Below are 17,351 nucleotides of genomic sequence, written 5' to 3'. Positions count from 1 at the left end.
ATTCATTTAGGAATGTTATATGCAACTTGTGGTATGAGAATGAATGTTCTGTGCTTTTTGATGTTTTTTAACTTCTTATATGTAGTCATTTTGTCAAAAAGGGTAAGGAAATTTGGAAAATTCCTTTAGCATTTGGAAATATGAAAATTTAGAATTCCAGTGAAACAACTAGGTACATGCAATTATCTCATAAATTGTCTATAACTTGTCTTTCTTCCCCATTGGATCATTAACTCCTTGTAGTCAGGGACTGTGTCTTATTGTATCTCCAACACCATGCACATGAAGTATATAGTAAACATTCCATTTATTGAATAAAAGACTGAATGAAGAATATTTCCAGACTTCATGGATTTTAAACAAGTGTATTTCTCAAGTGTATTTAAAGATTCAGCCTCTTTCATACTGTTCTTTTTGTGAGCGCTCTCTCTTTTTTTTTTTTTTTTTTTTGAGACAGTCTTGCTCCGTCTCCTGGGCTAGAGTGCACTAGCCTGATTTCTGCTCACTGCAACCTCTGCCTCCCAGGTTCAAGCAATTCCCCTGCCTCAGCCTTCCATACAGCTTGGATTATAGGCATGCACCACCATGCCCTGCTAATTTTTTGTATTTTAGTAGAGATGGGGTTTTGCCGTGTTTGCCAGGCTGGTCTTGAACTCCTGACCTCATGATCTGCCCACCTTGGCCTCCCAAAGTGCTGGGATTACAGGCGTGAACCACTGTGTCCAGCCTGTGAGCTCTCTTAAATGAAAGTTTGATAAACCTGCTAGCTAGGAAGGGTATGTATTAAAGAATTGAACCAAGTCTGAAAAAAAGGATACAAGTGAGGCCCCAGGACTCCAAAAGAGAGAATGCCTTATAAATGGACATAGGACACATTTTTTTTTTTAGGAAAAGGATTACTAGCAAAGAAAAGTTACTATAACATTTGAAAGGGGCTGGGCACAATGATTCACGCCTGTAATCTCAGCACTTTGGGAGGCGGAGGCGAGTGGATCACCTGAGGTCAAGAGTTCGAGACCAGCCTGACCAACATGGTGAAACCTCATCTCTACTACAAATAAAAAAAAATTTGCCAGGCATGGTGCGGGGGGCAGCTGTAATCCCAGTCTCTCTAGAGGCTGAGGTAGGAGAATTGCTAGAACCCTGGGGGGCAGAGGCTTCAGTGAGTTGAGATCGCACCACTGCACTCCAGCCTAGGCAACAAAGTGAGACTCTGTCTCAAAAAAAAAAAAGACTGGAAGGGGAAAATAATATATATGATATGGTTGAGAAGGTAATAAAAATTATATCAACTTTTTTTTCATATAATTGAAATAAAATGAAACTTATCTCCTGGAGCTTCTACTGAATTATTTTTGCTTAAGATGGAGAATTTACAAATATGGTAAATTGTGTTATATACATACTTGGCTGCTGGCAACTAAATGAGTGTCTCCTAATTCTTTCATTCAAGCTAGGGATAGAACAGAGAAAAGTAACTCTGGGTAATCTTTGCTAATTTATATAAAGTATTAAGTTAATGTAAGGAGTTAATTTGAAAATGATCTCATAGCTCCACATTTCTCTTAATCAGTGTTATTCCATGTTTCTAGGAGTATATTCTCAAAGGAGTGGTCAATGCAGCCCTTGGCCAGGAAATGGGTTCAGTGAGTATGAAATCACTGATAATCTATCGGTTGTAAAGTTATAGGTATGTGGAAGAGAACAAAATGACTATCGAAGTGCAAGCAGCAATAGGCTCTCCTGTAGCTCCTTTTATTGCTCTGTATCCCCCAATCCAGACTCCATTGTGAAAAGAATGTTGTATTATTTAGTGACAAAAGCAAACAAATAAACAAAAAAAACCACAACCCTGTAACCCTAAAGATTTCTCCTTGTTTAAAAGGGTTTAATATTCAGAAGAATCACTTGAACCCAGGAGGCGGACGTTGCAGTGAGCCGAGATCATGCTACTGCACATCCTGGGTGACAGAGCAAGACTCCGTCTCCAAAAAAAAAAAGAGGTCTATTTTTTACATAGCAACTTATTTAATAACAAATTTAAAAATCATTGCACAACTTCATTCTTATTTGCAGGGACTTTTTTTTAACTTACATATATCTGAGCTATAATTTTGGCATCTGTAAACTGGAGAAAATTGTTTCTCGGGAAAAATTTTTTTTTATAAACACCAAAACACTGTCTAAAATTAAGCTCTTATCCATCTTAATGCATCATTCTTTGTTCTTTTTGGAACAAAATGGGATACGAATAAATCTTTTTATCTCAAGTTCATTCTGCAATGCCTTGTATAGTAAATAGGCAGCAAATATTTATTAAATAAATGAGTTTAGGCCGGGTGCGGTGGCTCCCACCTGTAATCCCAGCCCTTTCAGAGGCCAAGGCGGACAGATCATGAGGTCAGGAGTTCAAGACCAGCCTGACCAACATGGTGAAACTCCATCTCTACTAAAAATACAAAAAATTAGCCGGGCATGGTAGTGCATGCCTGTAATCCCAACTACTCAGGAGGCTGAGTAGGAGAATCACTTGAACTTGGGAGGCGGAGGTTGCGATGAGCCAAGATTGTGCCATTGCACTTCAGCCTGGGCAATAAGAGCAAAACTCCATCTCAGAAAAAGTAAATAAATAAATGAGTTTAATAAATACTCCTTGTTATATCTATAGCTCCTGTTCCAAGGTCTGATACGTGGTAAAAGAGCAACAGATATTTGTAGAATGAGTTCATTTAATGAAGTTTTAGGATAGAATTTAAGGATTTGATTCTTTTTCTTTTCTGTCTGCCCCTGCACAGGTTTTAATTCGGCTTCAGGTCTAGTTGTTATGCTAATGAGAATTAGTATTGTTTGGGGCAAGATTTAAAAGAAGGATATATGTTAAATCCTGACAAATATGTTAGAACCATAAAGTGTAAAATAAAATATTTTTACCTTATTCCTCTATATCAGCTCAGTTTGTTTTTCAGAGGGATCATATGAAAATTGCCCAGCAGTTCTTCCAGTTGGTGGGAGGATCAGCTAGTGAATGTGGTATGTCTGAAATCTGTACTTAGGATCATGCTTCATAATTGGAGTGGGGCATATATTGAGTGTGAAGTTTGATTCTCTGTCTAGGGATATATCTATTAGGCTTCACATTATAAAGTGGGAGGTCAGAAATAAGAGAGACTATTGGAATTAGTTCTTCTCAACATCTCAGCTAAAATGGGATAAGAGAATAAATAAAGGAGAGTAGATTTACTGTTTTGTTCCTGAGATTAAAGCTTTGAATCAGTTTTAGATATGAAATGTTATTTATTTATTTTTTTTTGAGACGGAGTCTTGCTTTATCGCCAGGCTGGAGTGCAGTGGCATGCTCTTGGCTCACTTCAAACTCCGTCTCCTGGATTCAAGAGATTCCCCTGCCTCAGCCTCCTGAGTAGCTGGGACTATAGGTGTGTACCACCACCCGTGGCTAATTTTTTGTATTTTAGTAGAGTTGTGGTTTCACCATGGCCAGGATGGTCTCGATCTCCTGACCTCATGATCCGCCCTCCACAACCTCCCAAAGTGCTGGGATTACAGGTGTGAGCCACTGCACCTGGCTTGAAATGTTATTTTTTACCGAGTTTTCAAGAGTTCTTTTGAGCATTAACCTTTGTCACATTCTGGTAGGTCATTTGCCTTTAAACTTTGCCTATGATACTTTTTTCCATATAAAGATACTAAAACCAGCCGGGCATGCTGGCTCAATCTTGTAATCCCAGCACTTTGGGAGACTGAGGCAAGTAGATGGCTTGAGCCCAGGACTTCAAGACCAGCCTGGGCAACATAGGAAGACTCCATCTCTACAAATAATCATGAAAAAAATCAGCCAGATGTGGTAGCATGCACCTATGGCCCCAGCTACTTGAGCTACTTGAGAGGCTGAGGTGTCAGGTTTGCCTGAGCCTAGGAAGTTAAGGCTGCAGTGAGCCACTACACCAATGCATTCCAGCCCGCGCAACAGAGTGAGACCCCCATCTCAAATATATATATATATATATTTATATATACATATGTATGTGTGCCATAAAACCAATACTATCAAAATTCAAGGAATCACCAGAGGCTACGATGAGCAATGATATGCCAATAAATTTGAAAAACTAGAAGAAATTGATAAATTCCTAGACACATACACCCAACCAAGATTGAACCATGAAGAAATCCAAAACCTGAGCAGACCAATAACAAGTAATGAGATCGAAGCCATAATACATATATTTCCAGTAAAGAAAAGCCCAGGACCCATTGGCTTCACTGTAGAATTCTACCAAACATTTAAAGAAAAACTAAGATCAATCTTGCTCAAACTATTCCAAAAAAGAAAGGAGGAGGAAATATTTCCAAACTCATTCTTCAAGACCAGGATTGCCCTGATAACAAAACCAAAGACACATCAAAAAAAAGAAACTGAAGGCCAATATCTCGAATGAACGAGGATAAAAAAATCGTCAACAAAATATTAGCAAATAGAATTCAACAACACATTAAAAAGATCATTCATCGGCCGGGCTTGGTGGCTTACACCTGTAATCCAAGCACTTTGGAGGTCAAGGCGGGCAGATCACCTGAGGTCAGGAGTTCAAAACCAGCCTGACCAACATGGTGAAACCCCGTCCTTAAAAAAAAAAAAGATCATTTATCATGACCAACTGGGATTTATCTCAGCAATGCAAGGATGGTTGAACTTATACAAATCAATGGGATACACCATATCAGCAGAATGAAGGACAAAAACTATATGATCATTTCAATTGATGCTGAGAAAGCATTTGATTAAATACAACATCCCTTTATGATAAAAACCCTCAAAAAACTGGGTATAGAAGGAACATACCTCAATACGATAAAATCCGTATACAACAGACCCACAGCTAGTATCATATTGAATGGAGAAAATGGAAAGCCTTTCCTCTAAGATCTAGAACAAGACAAGGATGCCCACTTTTACCACTGTTATTCAACATAGTACTGGAAGTCCTAGCTAGTAATTAGACAAAATAAAGAAATGAAGGACATCCTAATTGAAAAGGAAGAAGTCAAATTATCCTTGTTTGCAGATGATATGATCTTATATTTGGAAAACCTAAAGACTCTACCAAAAAACCATTAGAACTTATAAGCAAATTCAGTAAAATTGCAAGATACAAAACCAACAAATAAAAATCAGTGGTTGGCCAGGCATGGTGGCTCATGCCTATAATCGCAGCACTTTGGGAGGCTGAAGTGGGTAGATCATGAAGTCAGGAGTTTGAGACCATCCTGGCCAACATGGTGAAACCCGGTCTCTACTGAAAAAAAAAAAAAATTAGCTGGGTGTGGTAGTGTGTGCCTGTAATCCTAGCTACTTGGGAGGCTGAGGCACGAGAATTGCTTGAACCAGGAAGCAGAGGTTGTAGTGAGCCAAGATTACACCACTGCACTCCAGCCTGGTGACAGAGCAAGACTCCGTCTCAAAACTTAAAAAAAAAACCAGTGGCATTTCTATATGCCAACAGCAAACAATCTGAAAATCAAAACGGTAATCCCATTTATAATAGCTACCAGTAGAATTAAATACTTAGGAGTTAACCAAAGTAGTGAAGTATCTCTACAATAAAAACTATAAAACACTGATGTAAGACATTGAAGAGGGCACACAAAAAAGAAATATTTCATGTTCATAGATTGGAAGAATCAATATTGTTAAAATGTTCATACTACCCAAAACGGTCTACAGATTCAATGCAATCCCTATGAAAATACGAATGGTATTCTTTATAAAAATAGAAGAAAAATCCTAAAATTTATACAGAACCACAAAAGACCAGAATAGCAAAAGCTGTCCAGAGCAGAAAGAAAAAAACTGGAGGAATCACTGTACCTGATTTCTAATTATACCTCAGAGTTATAGTAACCAAAACAGCATGGCACTGGCATAAAAAAAGACACATAGACCAATGGAGCACATTAAGAGAACCCAGAAATAAATTCATACATCTACAGTGAACTCATTTTTGATAAAGATGTCAAGAACCTTGGGGAAAGGAAAGTCTCTTCAATAAATTATGCTGGGAAAACTGGATATCCTTATGCAGAAGAATGAAACTAGACTCCCATCTCTCCCCCTATAAGAAAATCAAATCAAAATAGATTAAAGACTGAAATCTAAGACCTCGAATAAGGAAAATTCTACAAGAAAACATTGGGGAAACTCTCCAGGACATTGGTGTTGGCAAAGACTTCTTTTTACGTTAATTGCTCTTGTTTTTGTTTTTTTTTTTCAAACAAGACAGGCTTTATATAGATCACCAAAAATAATATTTTACAGAAAGGGAACCATAACATTACACAGCAAAGTATAGCTGTAAAATCTCAAACAAGAAGGGCAGTGCTTTCTTTCGATCACCAAAAATAATGTTTTACAGAGAGGAAATTGTTAGAAGCAAATGTATAGCTGCAAATTTTCTTTTGCCATCAATATTGATTCCCTCTAAAATACTTTGAGACTAATTTGTGGTTTCCAAGTACAAACTAAACATTGTTGGACAGAGTTGCTCAGCTTCATCAAAAGAATGAAACCAATTTGCAAAAAAAATTTTGTTTGATGGTAACAAATAACAAAACAATGTGGTTCTTGCTAATTAACTGCAATGTCTATTGAAATGGCCTAACCTATGTACTCTTCTGTGAACATTTCACTGTGAGCACAGTTGCTTTTTTCCTGCCATCACACATGGCCTGCACAGTAGCAAATGTTGTGTCAGAGCACTTTCAGGCACCCAGGAAATAATTCCTAACAGAATAACTACATTTTGTGGGCAACTCAAACAACAGGGCCAACCTCTGTCAGAGCCACCAAGTGGGCATTGTGTTTGTGCTCTGGGTAAAGACCCACCACCTTGATAGTTGTTCATCTGGAACCCAGAGCGCCAAGCTAGACAGAGCAGTTGTTCTTACAGAACCACCAACACTAAGAAATTGCCCAGGGATTCTTGGTGCTATAACGCACCTCACAGGCAGCGACATAAGCTGACTCTGGGAAGAAGTCATCATGGTATTTTGCTAAAAACCTCAAATAGACATCAGAGTGCTTCAAAAAAGTCTTCAGATTTTTCTCAGAAAAGGACATCTTTCCAAGGATTTCTGGAAGTTTTATAAACAATCGCAGCAGATGTTATGCCCTGTAAATGTAAGAGGGTGGAGACAGCTGGTCACCTGGTGGGTAATTGTCAGGCACAGCCTTCCAGGAGAGGACCTCATTCATTTCATTAGTTTTTCTACCTTCAGAACCAGCAAACACTGCACTCCCTTCCTTGCTAGGAGTCAGAGGAATAGGTGAAAATGATCTGCCAAGCACAGATATCTTCTTTTCCAGGTGCAGGAGCAGCTTGGGCTTGCTGGTGGATGTGTCCTGCTGCCAGCGCTTGGGCTGAGGTGAGGTGCTGCTCTCAGAAAGTCTGTCACAGTTGGCAGTGTGGCACATTGACCGCCTCAGAGACTGCAATGCTTCCAACTCAGCTTTGCACCTTTGTCGGTTCACCAGTGGTTGGCTGACTCTCTGTGGACTGTCACATGGATGGATTCAACAGAGGCAGGCTGAGAGAGAGCTCCTACTGGCTCCTATTAGTGTTTGTGGCACTTTCCTTAATTGGGAGAAAAAATTTAGATGAAGTCACCTTTTTTTTTTTGAGACCAAGTCTCACTCTGCCGCTGAGGCTGGAGTTCAGTGGTGTGATTTTGGCTCACTGCATCCTCTGTCTCCCGGGTTCAAGCTCTTCTCCTGCCTCAGACTCCCAAGTAGCTGGGATTACAGGCATGGGCCACCATGCCCGGTTAATTTTTGTATTTTTAGTAGAGACGTGGTTTCACCATGTTGGCTAGGCTGGTCTTGAACTCCTGACCTCAGGTGATCCGCCCGCCTCGGCCTCCCAAAGTGCTGGGATTACAGGCGTGAGCCACCGCACTCGGCTGATTGCTATAGTTATTGTTCTTACTTCCATTTCTCTTTTTGTTTGAAGCTCTGGTTCTTTCACTTCAGTCTTTTCTTCAATAACACTTTCTTTACTTATTTCTTTATCCTTATCTTCGCGCTGTCAGAGGAACTGCTTAATGAATTTTCATCGCTTTCATCTTTTTCTTCAATATAGAGGCCTTTTAAGGCACAATCAACACCAGGCAACCTTCAGCACTTCTTTCTTCCTGTGCTCCTCAGGCGAGCTACAGCTTTTCTTGCCAATTTATGCTGTAATCTATGATTTTCTTCGGTATCACAAAGCACATGATCTTCAGCCCATTTATCCCAGCTTCTGTTCCAACCATTACAATGGATCAGATATTCTGGAATCTTTCTGCCCTGTTTGTCTTTCCCAACAATAACATTAACAGTCTGGGTCTGATGGCAGGGTGTCCCACAGGAGCGCACACAGCACTGGGCCACAAGAGGAGAGATTTAACATGAAGACAGAAGCTGTAGTCAAAAGGCCTCTTCCACTGGCGACCTGCGTTGGTGTCGGGGGTGCAAACATTAACCACAAAGCACACGTGATGTTCCCCACCACGTGTGAGTGGCCTGGCCCAAAGATTTCTTGAGTAATACCCCACAAACACAAGCAACCAAAGCAAAGATGGACAAATGGGATGACATCACATGAAAAAAGCTTCTGTACAGCAAAGGAAACCATCAACAAAGTGAAGCGACAACCCACAGGATGGAGAAAATATTTGCCATCTGACAAGGGATTCATAATCAGAAAATCTAGAAGGAGCTCAAACAACTCAATAAGAAAAAAAGCTAACACTCCAATTTGAAAATGGGCAAAAGATCTGAACAGACATTTCTTTTTTTTTCTTTTTTTTATTTAATTTTCTCCTGTCGCCCACCCCTAGACATTTCTTAAAAGATACAGATGGCAAATGGGTATATGAAATGTGCTCAGCATCATTGATCTTCAGAGAAATGCAGATCAAAACTACAGTGAGATATCATCTCACCCCAGTTAAAATGGCTTTTATGCAAAAGACAGGCAACAACAAATGCTGGAGAGGATGTGGAGAAAAGGGACCCTCGTACACTGTTTGTGGGAATGTATATCAGCACAACCACTATAGAGAACAGTTTGGACGTTCCTCAAAACACTAAAAATATGATGACCATATGATCCAGCAATCTCACTGCTAGGTGTATACCCAAAAGAAAGGAAATCAGCATATCAAAGAGATACTTGCACATTAATGTTTATTGCAGCACAATTCAAAATAGCGAACATTTGGAAACAACCTAAGCATCCATCAACAGACGAAGGGATAAAGAAAATATGGTACATATAAACAGTGGAATACTATTCAGTCATAAAAAGAATGAGATGAGATCCTGTCATTTGCAACAACATGGATGGAATTGGAGAACATTATATTAAGTGAAATAAGCCAGGCACAGAAAGACACAGTTTTCACTTATTTGTGGGAGCTAAAAAATATTAAAACACTTGAACTCAAGGAGGTCAAGAGTAGAATGATGGTTAGCAGAGCCTAGGAGGGGTAGTGGAGTAGGAGGACAGTGGGGATGGCTAATAGGTACAAAAAAAATTAGAATTAATAAGATCTAGTATTTGATAACACAACAGAATGACTACATTTAACAATAATTTATTATACATTTCAAAGTAACTAGAAGAGTATAATTGGTTTGTAACATAAAGAAAGGATAATTGCTTGATGTGATGGATACCCCATTTACCCTGATGGAATTATACATTATATGCCTGTATCAAAATATCTTATGTACCCATAAATATATACTGTATATCCATTTGCAGTATGGATATATGGACTACATATCCACAAAAAAATTTAAAAAGTAGATTAATAAAAATATTGAAACCATATTTATCTTTTCTTTTCTTTTTCTTTTCTTTTTTTTTTGAGACGGAGTTTTGCTCTTGTTACCCAGGCTGGAGTGCAATGGCGCGATCTCGGCTCACTGCAACCTCCGCCTCCCAGGTTCAGGCAATTCTGCCTCAGCCTCCTGAGTAGCTGGGATTACAGGCACGCGCCACTATGCCCAGCTAATTTTTTGTATTTTTAGTAGAGACGGGGTTTCACCATGTTGACCAGGATGGTCTCTATCTCTTGACCTCGTGATCCACCCTCCGGCCTCCCAAAGTGCTGGGATTACAGGCTTCAGCCACCGCGCCTGGCTCTTTTTTTTTTTTTTTTTTTTTTTTTTTTTGAGACGGAGTTTCGCTCTCGTTACCCAGGCTGGAGTGCAATGCGCGATCTCGGCTCACCGCAACCTCCGCCTCCTGGGTTCAGGCAATTCTCCTGCCTCAGCTTCCTGAGTAGCTGGGATTACAGGCACGCGCCACCATGCCCAGCTAATTTTTTTGTATTAGTAGAGACGGGGTTTCACAATGTTGACCAGGATGGTCTCGATCTCTTGACCTCGTGATCCACCCGCCTCGGCCTCCCAAAGTGCTGGGATTACAGGCTTGAGCCACCGCGCCCGGCCCTTCTTTTTTTTTTTTTTTAAGATGGAGTTTCACTCTGTTGCCCAGGCTGGAGTGCAGTGGCATGATCTCAGATCACTGTAACCTCCGCCTCCTGGGTTCAAGTGATTCTCCTGCCTCAGCCTCCTCAGTAGCTAGGACTACAGGTGCCTGCCACCACACCTGGCTAATTTTTATATTTTTAGTAGAGATGGGGTTTCCACCATGTTGGCCAGGCTGGTCTTGATCTCCTGACCTCAAATGGTTCACCCACCTCTACCTCCCAAAGTGCTGGGATTATGGGCGTGAGCCACAGCACCGGCAATTAAGTTTATCTTTTCTATAATGATGTCTTGCATGGGTATTAAGCTTAGAAAATGCTTTCTTTCAACTGGGCGTGGTGGCTCACACCTGTAATCCCAGCACCTTCGGAGGCCGAGGCGGGTGGATCACAAGATCAGGCGATTGAGACCATCCTGGCCAACATTCGGTGAAACGCTGTCTCTACTAAAAATACAAAAGTTAGCTGGGGGTGGTGGCACATGCCTGTGATCCCAGCTACTTGTGAGGCTGAGGCAGGAGAATGGCTTGAACCAAGGAGTTAGAGGTTGCAGTGAGCCAAGATTGTGCCACTGCACTCCAGCCTGGTGACAGAGTGAGACTCTGTCTCCAAAAAAAAAAAAAGAAAGAAAGAACAAGAAAATGCTTTCTTTCTGCCACAGTTATATAATATTCACCTATATTGCCCGCTAGTAGTCTTGAAGCTTCATTTTTATGATTATTTATTTCATCAGCCAAGATTCAGTGAAAGATTTGAGAGAGGGCTACAAAAAGAGATGCTAGTTAACCAGCATGAACTAGTATGGTGCTGCCTGTGCTAGTTGTCTATGCCTATCTATTCTGAGTAACAGTGTTCATGCTGAACTGAAGATTAAATATTTTTGTCACCCCTGGATAGTCACAAATGTTCCACCAACACCAGTTATTGAATAATATTTTCCCCATTTCATTCATTGATTCATACAATAAAAATGTATTGAGCTGTTGAAGATACAGCAGTAAAAAAACAAAATTCCCAACCATTATGGAACTTACAGTCTAGTAGGCCAGACAGACTAGAAACAATATATAGTGGCTGGGCACAGTTGTTCATGCTTGTAATCCCGGCACTTTGGGAGGCTAAGGCGGGCTGATCACGAGCTCAAGAGATTGAGATCAGCCTGGCCAACTTGGTGAAACCCCATCTCTACTAAAAATACAAAAATTAGCTGGGTGTGGTGGTATGTGCCTGTAATCCTAGCTACTTGAGAGGCTGAGCCAAGAGAATAAATTGAACCTGGGAGGCAGGGGTTGCAGTGAGCCGAGATCACCCCACTGTACCCTAGTCTGGGTGACAGAGCAAGACTCCATCTCAAAAAATATATATACTATGTATATATACTATATATACATCTATATATAGTATATATACTATGTATATATAGTGTTTGTGTGTCCACACATATATATTTATACTATGTATGTATATGATATGTATATCTAGTATGTACATTCTGATCCTGATCCAACTTTTTGCCTGATATCAGATTCCTATTTGAGTACTGGAGGATTCATATAAATAACACCTTTGCCACATACATTCCTAAGGCTCCTTATCCTGTTTGCTTTTTTTCCTTTAGCACTTATGACAATCTGATATACTATGTATATCAAATATATACTATAGATATATATCTTATCAGATATAACAGAAAATGCCACCATTTTCTGTGGTAGCATTAGTGGTATCAACTATGTTAAAACTTTTGCTCTGAATGAAGAGACTCCCCCAAACAGGCTTTGTGTGAGCAACATGGTTGTTTATTCACCCAGCTGTGGGTGGGCCGAGCCCGAAAATGGAGTCAGCGAAGGCTGGTGGGATAGGAGTTGGTTTTATAGGTTGTGGAGAAGGCAGTGGAAAGTTACAAAAGTTAGTTTAGGGCGGTTTTTTGCAAGCTGGGAGGGGATCATAGATTTGCAAGCTGGGAGAGGGTAGTAGGGTATGAAGTCACAAAGCTGACCAAGCTGGGAGGGGGTTGTAGGGTGTGGAGTCACTAAGTTGGCCAAGCTAAGGTCAGTTACAAAGTTCAATGGCCTTGTCAGTTGAAGCCCGAATAAGAAACAATAGAGAATGTCTCAAAGTTAAGTAGGCGCCACAGGAGTTGATCATTTCTTCCTCTTTTCATGATCTTCCAACTACTTCAGGTTTTCTTTCTTTCTTTCTTTTTAATAAAAAATAGAAGTTTTTATTGAGTTCTTTAAATTACATGTTTTTCTTCTTCTTGGAAAAGTTTTTAAATCAACCATTCATAATTTGACCAAAATTTTTAAAAGCTGATCTATTTTGTAAATGTGTCACAGACACATGGGACAGAACCCTACTTTTTGTAGAGGACCTTACTCCGAATAAAGTTATGAGTTTTTCAGTAATTCTCCACTGAGTTTTCTGGTAATTTTACAAAAGCAAGCCCATCACTGTCCATTGGAAATGGGTTAGACAGATAGATATTCTTTCAGTTTATCCATGATTTCGTTCATCCTGTCACCTGGAATTAACATCACAGTTCGCAAAGGCTTCATTGGTATGTCATCAAAAGACCATCTGCCACCCAGACAGGTGTTGCTCTACTCCTGCACTGAGTAGTTGAACTTCAGAATTGCCTTCTCATAGAAAAATTCTTCCTCTGCATTTGCAAACATTAACTCATCTTTCTTTTGGTTGCTCCATTTCTTTTTGGAATTTTTTCCTGCTTCCACAAATGTCTTATTAATCAGAAGGTAAAAGCAGCACTTCCCACATGGCTTATTGGTTTTGTGTGCCTCCACTACTTCTTTCTGAAGCTGCTGGTACATGGGCAGAGCAATCTGTGGAGGCACGTTAATGAATCTTTCACTTAGGAGAAGGCCCACAGGCTTGGTGGTGTCATTTAAAAGCTTGTCCAGCTGTTCAACCATGCTCTTTTCACAGTTCTTCTCACAGAAGCTTAGAATCAACTTTGTTCAGCACACTGGGTTCCCTTTCTTTCAGTTAAATTCAAAAGTCTTATGAAACCAAAAATCTCATCTTCATCCACATCATCATCTCTGTCTTCTGAAACATCTGTTTGCTTAATCACACTCCCAATATGGTTCTGTTGAATTAAGACATCTGTTAGCTCTGCAGTGTTCACAGGAGCCTTTTGAAAAAGCTGCTGCAATAATTTCTTAATTCCGTCATAATCGTTATCTGATATGGAATAAGCTTCAAATTCGATATTCACTTCCTCGTCAATGACCTCGTCATCTTCATCCTCTTTTTCGTCACTGTCGTCATCGTCTTCGTCCTCATCCTTGACTTCATCTTCCTCTTCGTCGTCGCGCTGGACCGGGGCGCCCGGCGGCTGCGGTACTTCAGGTTTTCTAATTCCGGCAGGCCCTCCAGAGGTGTAGGTGCCATTCACGGGGGTCGCCATGTGGTAAGGTCCATGGTATGGTCAGACCTTACAAACTTAATCCTTAAGATTAGTTTTGTCTTTATCTGGTATAACTGATGGTTTTATATTTTGTATGTATATCTGATTAGATATACCAGGAAATGCCCCATTTTCTGTGGTGGCATTAGTGGGATCAACTAATCCTTAAGATTAGTTTTGTGTTTATCTGGTATAACTGATGGTTTTATATTTTATATGTATATCTGACTAGATATATATAATATTATATGTATCAGATATACATGGTATATCAGACTGTGGTAAGTGCTAAAGGAAAAAAATTTAACAGGATAAGGAGCCTTAGGAATGCCTGTGGCAAGGGTGGGAGTTATACTAATCCTCCACTACTTAAATAGAAATCTGATATCAGGCAAAAAGTTGGATCAGGATCAGAATCAGATGGTTCCATGGCAAATTATTTTTCCATTTGAGATTGGAAATGCTAGGTTGATTTAGAAAAGTGATGATGGAGACCAGGCCATACTAATTGAATATGCAGATGTTGGATGAGAGAATCAGAGCCCTGGAAATGATCTGGGTAATACCATAGCTAGCGAACCTGAAGGGCATGTGTTCATTTTGGACTCTGGGAGTTAATCCCCAGAGAGATTATTGGTCACTCTCAGTGACCTCCATTTATTGGCGTTTCATCCACTAAACAAAACCTAAAATTTCAGAATCTAGAAAGATGTCTATTTTCCTGTCTCTAAATTATTAAATAACTAAAATTTCAGCTAAAGAGGATTTTAGTTTCATGAATATGTGTGGGTTTTTTTTCCCTCCATTTCAGATACAATACCAGGGAGGCAGTGCATGGCTTCCTGTTTCTTCCTGCTTAAGCAATTTGATGATGTCTTGATTTACCTCAACTCATTTAAGGTCAGTATAGAATTATATATAAGACTTTATATACAAAATACTGTAGACTGTGTCAGAGAAGGTAAGGTACCCTTAGAGGTGACCCATTTTCTTTGGTGGCATTAGTGGCATAGACTAATCCTAAGGTTAATTTTGTGTTAATTGGTATAACTGGTGGTTTTTATATTTTATATGTTAATTCTCAATGTGACCTGTTCTTGGGGTGTTTTTCAGAGTTACTTCTATAATGATGACATCTTTAACTTTAATTATGCCCAAGCCAAAGCTGCAACAGGTAATACCAGTGAGGCTGAAGAGGTGGGTACCTGCGTTTGAAAGCATTTGAATGATCCTATCTAAAAACGTCCTTGTCTTTTTCTCACTGAAATAAAACGGTTAAGGGTCAAGGGTTAAGGATTATTAAAGATTCCTCTGCTCTTAGGTTGCATTAAAAAGTACACTGTGGAGAAGGTACAGTGGCACACACCTGTAGTCCCAGCTACTTGGGAGGCTGAGGCAAGACAGTGGCTTGAGCCTGGAAGTTTTAAGATGCAGTGCACTATGATCATGCCTGTGAATAGTCACTGCGCTCCAGCCTGGGCAACATAGTGAGACCCCATCTACTGCACTCCAGCCTGAGCAACATCGTGAGACCCCATCTCTTAAAAAAAAAAAGTACAATGTGAATAGACATAAATTTTATAACCATATTAAAATTTTCCCTTTTTAGTAAACTTTATAGAAATATACGTACAGAAAAGTATACAAATCCTAAGTAAACTTTATAGAAATATAACATATGAACAGAAAAGTATACAAATGGGGCCGGGCGTGGTGGCTCAAGCCTGTAATCCCAGCACTTTGGGAGGCCAAGGCAGGTGGATCACGAGGTCAAGAGATCGAGACCATCCTGGTCAACATGGTGAAACCCTGTCTCTACTAAAAATACAAAAAATTAGCTGGGCATAGTGGCGCGTGCCTGTAATCCCAGCTACTCAGGAGGCTGAGGCAGCAGAATTGCCTGAACCCAGGAAGCGAAGGTTGCGGTGAGCCGAGATCGCGCCATTGCACTCCAGCCTGGGTAACAAGAGCGAAACTCCATCTCAAAAAAAAAAAAAGAGAAAAGTATACAAATCCTAAGTATACAGCTTGGTGACTATCAATATGTTTATTTACTTATTTGGTTTCTAACTTAATTGTATTTTTGTGATCATAGAATGTGGTATGGGCTAGGTGAGCTGGCTCACACCTATAATCCCAACCTTTTGGAAGGCTGAAAAGTGGGAGGATCACTTGAGCCCAGGAGTTCGAGACCAGCCTAGGCAATATAGTGAGACACCATCTCTACAAAAATAAATTTTAAATAGCTGAGTATGGTGGCATGTGCCTGTAGTCCCAGCTATTTGGGAGGCCAAGGTAGGAGGGAGGATTGCTTGACACCAGGAGGTCAAGACTGTAGTGAGCCATGATCGTGCCACTGCACTGCAGCCTGGTTAACAGTGCGAGACCCTGTCTAGAAAACAAACAAATAAAAGAATATGGTCTGTTTGATACTAGTCGTTTACCCTTTGTTGAGGCTTGCCTTACTGACCTGTGTGTAGCATGTCATATGTGCTTAAAAAGAATATGTATCATACAGTTGTTAATTATTCTGTTTAAATCTTCTATATCCTTACCAACTTTTTGTCAACTTGTAATATCAATTTCTGGTGTAATATTTTTAAATGACCACGACTTTGTCCTTTACTTTTCTTAGTAGCCTGTATAGAATTTGGTCATCTACAGTGCTACAGTGATCATCAATCTAAGGCAAGCCAATAATGGGTATTATCACTCCAAAACTATCCTCATGTCTATTCCCTTTCTTTTCTCTTCTTGCAGGTGTTCCTCTTGATCCAAAGTGAGAAGATGAAAAACGATTACATTTACCTCAGCTGGTTAGCTCGGTGCTGTGAGTCTTCTTTTAAATGTTACAAAAGGAATCCTCTTTTTCTTTCTGGTTGCATAATCTGTTTGGAAATGACATTGAATGTTTTCTAATTTTATTTTGCATTTTGTTCTGTAGAATGAGTAAACACTGAAATTAAGGATTGTTACTACTCAGTTAAGAGTTGCCATGTAAATGTGTCATGCAAGTTTACCCTGTGATTATTTCTACTACATAGTATTGATCTAGTACTTACAGCCTGAAAAATGTCAGGTTCTTCCTAAAGTCTCATTCAAGTTTCCAGAGTCTCAGTTTATCGTGTTGTTTGTGAAATGATGTTGTTACTCTAATTTTAACTTTTCACTATGGTTCAATCCTGAAAAGCGGCAAAATGTCAAAAATGTAATTTTTTGGTGTATTGTAGAACTTTACTTTCTCTCTCTCGCTCACTATCTTTTCTTGCTCCTTTTTAAAACTCAGATTTAAAATGTTGGCCAAACACAGTTGCTCACGCCTGTAATCCCAGCACTTTGGGAGCATGAGGCAGAAGGATCACTTGAGGCC

At 39.8% G+C, this 17,351-nt stretch overlaps 1 protein-coding gene and 2 pseudogenes across 2 annotated transcripts in view; 1 reads left to right on the top strand and 2 right to left on the bottom strand.

The window, feature by feature from the left end:
- IFT56 (intraflagellar transport 56) overlaps positions 1 to 17,351 on the top strand; it is a 64,887-nt gene that overhangs the window by 37,192 nt on the left and 10,344 nt on the right. For both annotated transcript variants that reach the window (XM_064372972.1, XM_021665299.2), the window contains exons 11-15: positions 1,593 to 1,646; positions 2,967 to 3,030; positions 14,793 to 14,881; positions 15,095 to 15,178; positions 16,742 to 16,811. In XM_064372972.1, coding sequence (XP_064229042.1) covers positions 1,593 to 1,646; positions 2,967 to 3,030; positions 14,793 to 14,881; positions 15,095 to 15,178; positions 16,742 to 16,811 — 361 coding nt within the window. The remainder of the gene's footprint in view (positions 1 to 1,592; positions 1,647 to 2,966; positions 3,031 to 14,792; positions 14,882 to 15,094; positions 15,179 to 16,741; positions 16,812 to 17,351) is intronic.
- LOC135270397 (male-specific lethal 3 homolog) lies at positions 6,977 to 9,738 on the bottom strand (annotated as a pseudogene).
- Positions 12,792 to 13,981, bottom strand: LOC110567101 (BRCA2 and CDKN1A-interacting protein-like; annotated as a pseudogene).

The sequence above is a fragment of the Aotus nancymaae genome, unplaced genomic scaffold (assembly GCF_030222135.1).
Source record: "Aotus nancymaae isolate 86718 unplaced genomic scaffold, 86718_ANA_hifiasm-v0.15.2.pri h1tg000002l, whole genome shotgun sequence".
NCBI classification, from domain to species: domain Eukaryota; kingdom Metazoa; phylum Chordata; class Mammalia; order Primates; family Aotidae; genus Aotus; species Aotus nancymaae.
The sequence above is the reverse complement of the archived record's forward strand: the minus strand, read 5'-3'. Positions and strand labels throughout refer to the sequence as shown.